General features: G+C 42.7%; 1 protein-coding gene across 5 annotated transcripts; it reads left to right on the forward strand.

Moving 5' to 3' along the window:
* The first annotated feature begins 1323 nt into the window (after positions 1–1323).
* Positions 1324–8892, forward strand: nkx2.2a (NK2 homeobox 2a). 5 transcript variants are annotated; one of them, XM_034576392.1, is made up of 3 exons: positions 1324–1364; positions 6740–7137; positions 7868–8892. In XM_034576392.1, the coding sequence occupies exons 2-3, from the start codon at positions 6873–6875 to the stop codon at positions 8446–8448; spliced, it is 846 nt and encodes a 281-aa protein (XP_034432283.1). In that variant the 5' UTR covers positions 1324–1364; positions 6740–6872; the 3' UTR covers positions 8449–8892. The 5 variants fall into 5 exon arrangements, with proteins under 5 accessions (XP_034432283.1, XP_034432281.1, XP_034432282.1 ...); XM_034576390.1 differs by lacking the exon at positions 1324–1364 and adding an exon at positions 4302–4622; XM_034576391.1 differs by lacking the exon at positions 1324–1364 and adding an exon at positions 6088–6467.
* Positions 8893–9407: the final 515 nt, after the last annotated feature.

A 9407-nucleotide genomic window follows, 5' to 3' on the forward strand; every position in this document is an offset into this window, starting at 1 on the left:
GTCTCACAACCGTGTCAGAAGAGGAGGTTTTCTGCACAGGATGTGTTTGTGTGCAACAGGTGTAAACACATGTGCAGAGGAGATTCAAGACACTATCAAATCTGTTATCATTTTTTCCTTCTTCTCTGTTCATCTAGGGCAGGAGGTGCAACATAAAAGTGAAGAAGAAAACAAATACAAATCTTACTTTTTACACATTTTAGCTCTTCACAAACAAGGCGCGGTGTGTCCACACTTTGTAGATATAATTTTAAAAAAAATGTATATATATATATTGGCTATAGCTATCAGACATGTAAATGATCAAAGTATGCTAGTATGTAAGTAAAATATTTTATTAGAATTATGTGTTATATATGCATTAAAAAAATATGCAACTTCTATTAGGGTTAGGGTTACGGTCAGGTTGGTAACCATAACCCTAAGCCTAACTTGTATAATAATAATAATAATAATAATAATAATAATAATAATAATGTATTTTTATTATTGTATTTTTCTACCAATGTGGGTTATTTTTGCACCTCTTTGTGATATTTCTGTGCAGATATTGTGTAATTTGTTGCTAAAATAACATATCATTGTCTAACTCTGATAATGCGGTAATAATAACATTTACCTCTTGTGTTCCGTGGCTCTAAGTCCGTGTCGACACATGTGGATCAATATAACAAACATTATGTGTTAGTTGTCTGCCTCATGGGAGAAGCCCGGGTCCCGCAGCATTGTGAATCACTGTGACCTTGGTTATCAATCATTGTATCAGGGTATCTAATGTAAACGCAACTGTGGCGTGGATAACATGCCACATCTGCTCTTTGGCCAGCGCTGCTTCTTGGTTACCAAGCGATTTATTAGAGCGCGCTGTGTGAGGAATAATAGGTGTCAGTGTACAGATCAACCGGCGGCTCTTCCACAGGCGCACTATTATCTCTTAAACAGGCTGTTGTGACATTATCGTCCGCCTAAGTTTTACACCGGATAGTTTCGTGTCCCACAAAACATCCCAAAGAGAGAGCGCCACAGTCTGCACGGGTTAAAAGCGCCGTGCGCCCAGGGAGCAGTGTGTTTGCGCTGGAGACCAATTTATTGCCGATGAACATATGGCCAATATTTTGTCACACGTCATAGCAAGGGGGAAAACAAACACGGTGCGATGTGAGCGAGTCAGCAAGAGCTGAGCCACTTGGCCATCCGTGCAAACGCTCTTGGACAATATGAGAAAAGGAGCACTTGCTTTCTGGGTATATAAACCACATCAGGCTTATCTCTGCACGCACTCCTGACTCCCATTTGGAGATATTTCATTAACTCTGCGCGCAGTCTTAACGCTGGCTACTCATCCGGCCCCCTCTCCACTATAGGTAAGCGCTCCAGTCAGTTTGCATACACGGGTTTCTCTGTTTTTTTTTCACAGCTTAATAGACACTGCTTATTTTGTGTTTTTGCTGCAGTTTTACGCGCACCAGCGTGCACCTTGCTCTCTCACTGTTAAATGACCCTGAACCTCTTTCTTTATTTGTATCTCTATTTAAAATAGCATGCTTATTCAAAGTGTAGGCCTGGGCGTTTTTTTTTTAGCCAGCAGTGATCATTACGCACTCACGTGGGTAGTCTGAGCTTGGGTGAATGTTTTCTTTCTGGTGGCACATAGTGCGTGGCCTGAACCTCGTTCAGGAGAATTCATGTACACAGCATTTGGAAATGTCTTCATTTCTTTAAAAAAAATTTGAATTGCAAATATGAAGAGGTTTTTATTTTTGTTTTAATCCATCCAGATTCACACAACCAGAGAAAATAACACTTGATAAACAATACACTAACCGCTCACATAATCGTTGAGCTTGTAATTTGTTATTACTGAAGAGCAGTTTGATATGTAGTGGACATATACGAGGATAATGTATGTTTGCGTGCAGCTTAAGTATTTAAAAAACACTTACCAGTCCTTATATCATAACATGTATCTGGATCCATTGCACATCTTCCAAACTATTGGTTATTAGAAGTTGCCTAACTGTACACTAAAAGCACCCCCTGTTGTTTCTTAAAAGTGCCGGTAGAGACCGCTAGAGCTCTACAGATGTCAACAGCTGTCAGTGTTACTACTGCACTCACACACACACACACACACGCACACACACGCACAGGCTGACGAACAAGGAGGACAAGTTGTCTGCACTTGTGCCATCCAGAGCAGAGCAGGGCCAGATCAGCTTCTCGTGGAGAGGATGATTTATCATGATTTATCTATTCATCTATTTATTTAATTGGTTGATTAAGTTGCATTAATAATGTTCCACATCTTTGCAAAATGTAGTTGTAGAATTTGATTTATATGAAGAAGTTTCAGGGATTCAGTCCATTTTTTCCCTCTCCCTCCTCCCTGAACACACACACACACACACACACAAACACACACACACACACACACACACACACACACACACACACACGTGTACATAAATACACACACACACACACACACACACACACACACACAGGTCAGAGCGATACTGAAAATAGGAAGTGATTAAAAAATAATAAACCTCTTTTCAGCAATTCGTCTTACATAGTAGAGAGAGTAGGAGAAAAAGATTAAGGCGATGGCACAGCATGGCATGAAATTCACCGTTACAAATAAACTGGTGGTTTAACAAATGAAGGCATCTCCTCGGGGCACGGGCGCACCGCTATAATCTCGCCGTGACATGTTTAATCATTAGAGGAAAGGAGAAGAAGAAAGACGTTGTGCCCGGGAGGAGAAGGTGGCGGGATTTCTGTTAAAAAAAAAAAAAGAAGAAAAATCCAAACGGGTTCCAAAATGATTTGTACCCTGCGGCCAAGTGTCCTCGGGCCATGGCTTAGCCCCCATAAATAAACCGGACCCGGCTTTACCTGCATATTATATATAGGCTTTTAATCACAGAGGGAGGAAATCGGTCTTGTCACTCTGTTCCATTTATCATGGACACCCGGAGGCGGGCGGGGTTACCTTTATCAAAGACTGACTCTCTGCCGGAGGCGTCAAAACGCGCTGAAATTCCGCGATTAAAAGCAGGCGATGATCAACATTATTATGGATCCTCCCGCGGCATTTTTCTTATTTGCGCATTCAATCGAAAGATTTATTTAATCAGGAATATAAAAAGCTCTTTCTTCACTTATTTGGCAACAATCGTGGGCTTGAATTTTTAGGAGGGAATTATCATTAATCAGACGGGGCCCGTGTTTTTTGGAAGGGGAGGGGGGTTCATCCGCAAAATTAATTGTTTTCGGACGAGTCCATTGCTGCTGTGTTTGAAGAAGGAAAAAAAACACATGTAAGGAGCTGTAATAACCAGTCAGCTCTGTTGCTTATGATATCAAAGTGGGAGCAATGGAGAAAGTGTTGATAGCACAATTACAGCAGCAGTGATCACGTGGAAAAAAGGGTTGTGGGTGTTCATGGTTTTACGCACAGTTTTTACGCACAAGAGTTTAATATGCATCACAGAGAGTATTGCTACTACAACTACGATCAGAAAGTCTCGTTTTAGTGTCACGTGTGAAGATTTCATGTCAACATGGACTCAAATAAAGCACCGGCCTTGTGCCCCGTATTGTCCTTTAAATCCTGACGCGTCTGTGTAGGCCCTTTCTTTACTGTCCATCTTACCACACACACACACACAAACACACGCACACACACAGAGACACACACACACACCTACAACACACACAGACACACACACACCTACAACACACACAGACACACACACACACAGAGGACTGTCTGATGATGATTTGGGGAAAACCAGCAGAGCAACTTCCTGAGATTGTTAGAATCAGAATATTTAATATTGCAACTTAAACATTACAGATACAAAGCAAATAAAAAAGAATAAAATACAAGAATAACAATAATAATAATAATAGGCCAATAAAATAAAAACAAATTCTCAAAACCTACCGTGTCCTCTGATACTAAATTAACTTCCCATGACTGCACATCTAAACGCATCCTGAGCGGATCTACTGCACTCTGAACATTTTCCAGTGTTGGTCCCGTTGACTGGTCCCACTCTGCACATGGCCATTGTCAGAGCGCAAAAGGCGAGCGGCCTGTTTGAACTACCTGAGAAAGTAAACAGGTAAACAGAGGGCGATAGGCTCTCCAAGTGGAGTACGTCCACTTAGCCTGTGTGCACATTTACCTCTTCTTTCCGAAACCCTCGGCTCAAGTTGATCAAATAGTACATCCCCGGCAACTGGCCACATGCACCAGTCTGCACCCCAGTGCGCTCCCGTGCACGCACCGTCACCGAACCTACTGTGACTCCCCTCTTGTCACTGTGCCACACTCACACTCACACACAGCTAAAAGCAAAGCAGAGTGACACGGGTGACAAGTCTGTGTGCTCTCACACATGCCTGATTTGGCTCCACACACTTTCAATAAGTCTCAGTGAAATAATGTCCTTCATGGGCCAAGTGAGTTTCCTGTGCGCGCGGAGGCTGCAGCCTGGGCCAGTCCTCCGCGGTGCGTAAAGCTCTCTGGGCTTCTTGTCTTGTCTCCTGCGGGCTGGGTGTCCCTTCACGGGCTGGATGTCTCCCTGCACATGTCGGATTTAGTGCATCAGGTCAGTAACCTCTCTTCCCCCCTGAGAGGGGGCTCAGACGCAGCTCCATGTTTGTCCATGCAGCCCGTGCGGCTCAATGGAGCCTTTGTGGGATGTTGAGACTTGTGATTAATTCTGCCAGTGTGGTGAAATATTTAACTCGGGCCTGTGTGTCAGGTGCATACAGATCATCTGGCAAATAAAGCTTGAAGAGATAATATTAAAATGTAAATGTAAAATAGGCTGATACAGTTATTAATCTTCGAATAATGCAAAAATATATAGATAATGTGAATCAATATTTTTGAATATTACAATAATATTATTAATCATAATATTTTCAAAATTTAATTCGATTTCAGTATATATTCAAATATTACAGTCTCCATCTTTCCCTCGAAAATGAGACAACTGTCTGCTGTGTGTGTGTGTATGTGTGTGCGCTGAGATGAAGGACCTTCCTTAATATTGTGGAAGGGCCCAGGAATTGAATGAAGAGATAGTCCATTGAAAGCAGTTGAATGCCATGACAACTAGGAACAACCTCAGATTTATTCCAAACAGTTAGAAAGCATTGTGCGCGGGGCGTCAATCATCCATTATTTCGCCCCTGAAATAAATGCAAAAACTGCGGCCGCACAAAAGCTTCCAACAGGAGCCGGACATTTGTCTACATTTCCCCCATTGTCTGCAGCTTAGCAATCGGTTTGTATTTGTGTTTGCCCCGGGTCCGACCACCCAGGATGCGCAGAGGACTTGGTTAAAAAGAAAAAACGTGAAACATTGTCACCCACATCACATACTGGATAGGAGGCAGAGGGAGGAGAACGAAAGGGAAAGTCTTGAAGGGGAGGAAAATAAAGTAAGCAACAATGATACTCGGATTTCCACAGGAGAGAGGAGGGGAAAAGGCAAAGATGGAGCACTTTAAAGGAGGGAGGAAAACAAATATTAGGATGCGCTGCCATGATGAAAGTGAGGAGATTTATTGAGGGGGGGGTGTGGGGGAGAAGAAAAAAAAAATCAAAATTATGAGTAGAATTAATTCATGGGAAATATGCATAAATAAACTGGTTTAGGCCTTTTGTTTTTATTGTAAACCTGCATGGATGCACCGTTATTATTATTACTATTATTATAATAATCATTGTTATCATTATAATAATCATTATTATTAATAGCAGTGGGCTGTTAATATTATCGGTGTTGTTATTGTTGTTTTTATAGGCCTCATTATCACTCACTCATTTGGATGGGCCCAGTGTCTTAAACACTTTGCTTAGCGGTTTCAAACAAACACGGTCCTGCTTCAGTTCCACACACATGCCTCTTGTCCTTAAGCCCTGGCAAAAATATTGACTCAGAAGGTTTACATAAATTATCCTGCGAAATATTTGAACAACAGCTGCTCTTTGTGGCTGAAAAAAATAAAAAAAATAAACATATAACAACTTCATGCACCAACATCCCCAAAAAGAAATGCACGTGAGGAAAGTCAAATAAAAAAAATATATATAAAAGCCATGGAGCAATTTGTTCAAACGTGTTGTTTTTGTAAGTATTGCGAGGATAAAGCTACTTGGAGGTTCTTTGTATGTAAATAGGGTGGTAAAAAAAAGAAGAAAAAAAAAGGCCCTCCCCGTCTTTGTAATTAATTGACACGTTACACCACTCATCATGCTCTGAAGCACCAATGGTAGAGGCTCGGATCTCCCCAAAACCCACAATTTCACATCTGCAAACACTGTCTTCATCCACTTGACTCCTAAGACCCGCCCACACGTGGCCAACCTTTCGCGGTTTTTAATGCTTTTTCACTGCAGGTTCATGTGTTGAGACCAACCTTATATGGACCGATCGGACAAGGTAATGGCTTATTTCCCTCTAGCACCCAGCAGTAGCACAGTATCCATGAGCCACACATAGCACTCCAGCCACTTTGGCATCCTCCCTGGACTTAACAGAGGCTGCAATCCTCCCCTTGCTCTGCTCGCTCAGGCTATGGTTCACCCACAGTGGCTGCTTTGACTGTATTTCCGCGCATAGAGCGACTCCTACTCATCCTTCTCCTCCTGAAACATCGCCTCTGCTTTCTCTCTTTTTTTTTATTTGTTTGTTTGTTGCAAAAAAAACAACAGCCGGATTGTCCGAAGAGGAAGGAAAAGGAGAAGAAGAAGAAGAAGAAGAAGGAGAAGAAGGAGAAGAAGGAGGAAAAAAAAAGCTGGTGCAGCAACTTTTTTCCCCTGCATATTTCCCCCCCTCCACCAGAATATGTCGTTGACCAACACAAAGACGGGCTTTTCTGTAAAGGACATTTTGGACCTTCCTGACACGAACGACGAAGATGGATCTATCACCGGCGCGGAGGAAGACACGGAGGGATCGGAGACCACGTCCACGACAAAAACCGCTGGAGTTTTGGTGCAAAGTCCTCTAGAAAACGCTCAGAACCTGCCTTTAAAGAACCCCTTTTATGACAGTAGTGACAATCCTTACACACGATGGCTTGCTACTACGGACAGCATCCAATATTCATGTAAGTAGAGTCTCACAATCCTTGTTGATCACGTTGATAATGACTTGTGTCGGGGTTTTTTTTTATTTCCTGGATATGTGTGTGTTTGCATTAAGACATAATCGATGGCATGCAGCCTCCTGTGTTCCACAGTAACGATGCCCTTGGGTGGCGTGCATGCGTTCATCTCTATGCACCGTGCGCTCGTCTTGGGGCGTTTGGTTGCTCAGCAAATGCATGCAGTGTTTAGGGCTCACCTCATTTTGAGAATGTAATGAATTTGCGGAAAAGCAACACAAAAACACTAAGAAAACCGGGGGCTCTAAGTTGCTCGGAGTGTAACTGCGGTGTGAAACGCATGGGGCTGCATTCTGTGGGGATTTGTGCGCAGACAATGCATCTTTTAATGCTTCACTGACTCGAGCTGCTTGTGGAAAATTCAAGCTGGAGAATTTTTTTTTTTTTCTTTCTGCTTCCCACGTTTCAATGGCACCAAAGTGTTAAAATCAGCAGAACGGCCGGGCTGTGTTACAATCCAGTCATGTTGTAAACATGTTGTGTGGCTTGTGAATCTGTGCGTAATCCTGTTTTGACAAGTGCTCGATCATTAACAGGTTTTTTTTTTTTTCTTTCTCCTATTACGCACCAGCACAGTTCATTTCCAAATGCATGGAAACTTTTTTTTATGGCCTGTGCTTGAGATGATAAATAAAATGCCCACTGAGAACTTCACAACATAACATTTTGACAGTGTTTCTCCCGTTTCTTGCCGCAGTGCACGGTCTCTCCGCCAGCTCGCAGGACTCAGCCAAGTCCCCGGAGCCGTCCGCGGACGACGAATCGCCGGACAACGACAAGGAGACCTCCAGCAGCGGCGGCAGCGACTCCGGCAAGAAGCGGAAAAGGCGGGTGTTGTTCTCCAAGGCGCAGACCTACGAGCTGGAGCGCCGCTTCAGGCAGCAGCGGTACCTGTCCGCCCCGGAGAGGGAGCACCTGGCCAGCCTGATCCGCCTCACCCCGACCCAAGTGAAGATCTGGTTCCAGAACCACCGGTATAAGATGAAGAGAGCCCGGGCCGAGAAAGGTATGGAAGTGACCCATCTCCCTTCTCCCAGGCGGGTGGCCGTGCCCGTCTTAGTCAGGGATGGAAAGCCTTGTCACACTCTTAAAGCTCAGGACTTGGCGGCCACTTTTCAGGCCGGGATCCCCTTCTCGGCTTACAGTGCCCAGTCACTCCAACACATGCAGTATAACGCGCAGTACAGCGCCGCGGCCACGCCACAGTTCCCCACAGCACACCATTTGGTGCAAACGCAACAGTGGACTTGGTGAGAGAAATTATAGAGACTTGGCTTGGAGGCACGATAGGGAGTTTCACCACAAAGCAAAGAGAAAGAAAGAAAAAAAGAAACACAAAAAAAACAAAAAGACTTTTCATTTTTGCAGCTTGACTCATATATATACTACCATTTTTATTCGGGGCTCATGTGTGCGCCGTGTTTACGTGTTTTCGTTAAGAGAACTGGGTCCAAACCTCTCCCTTATAGATTTTATTAAGAATGTCAATGCTCTTCTTGTGAATTTTTTTTGATTTGTAAAAGTATGTTGTGTGTTGGTTGTAGAGATGTTTCCTCTCTTTTTTTATTTTTCTTTTGTCCCTTCGTGTTATTATCAGCACGTGCGAACCACTTTATAATTATAGAAATTTTTAATTTCTTGCTTCTTTTATGGACCGAAAAAATATTTATGGCCATGAATAAACACTGGCAACTTTTCAGCTATTTTTCCTTTTTGGTTTTTATTTCCTGTAAATATCCTGTGGCACATGTTTGCAAACCTAGAGAACTTTTCGGGAGCGTTGAGCTGAAATATCGACCTATAAATATATATTATATTTCCAAATTTAAAAAACAAGACAAATGAGGGAGTGATTTTTTTGGCTAAATCACAAATGTAAATATCAGTGTAGCCTCGCAGTGATGGCTAAAGATCCACATTTTTATAAGGATTTTTTTCAAATAAAAAGCTGTGTTTCTGAAAGAGGGTTTGGTTTATATACAAGTGTCCTATTCCACAATGAAAGGCTAAGAAGCTAAACGCTATATTGTGGCACAGAATGGAGCTCGATTATGGGAATAAATCTCCAGCGCACTTCAGCCTTTTCTCCTTTTTTAAACAAATTAATCCAGGGAATATATTTTTCCTTTTTTTCTGAATCCGAAACACCTCACTAATAAAGGGCCCAAAGTCACTCGTGAAATGAGACTAAAAACCACTTACTTAATATAAGA

This window comes from Hippoglossus hippoglossus, chromosome 22 (genome assembly GCF_009819705.1).
Source record: "Hippoglossus hippoglossus isolate fHipHip1 chromosome 22, fHipHip1.pri, whole genome shotgun sequence".
NCBI classification, from domain to species: Eukaryota; Metazoa; Chordata; class Actinopteri; order Pleuronectiformes; family Pleuronectidae; genus Hippoglossus; species Hippoglossus hippoglossus.

Excerpts from the sequence above, each read along its gene's own strand:
- nkx2.2a (XM_034576392.1), top strand. The coding sequence starts at position 6,873 with ATGTCGTTGACCAACACAAAGACGGGCTTTTCTGTAAAGGACATTTTG. Across the intron at positions 7,138-7,867 it reads GGACAGCATCCAATATTCAT|TGTTTCTCCCGTTTCTTGCC; the intron begins GTAAGTAGAGTC and ends ACATTTTGACAG.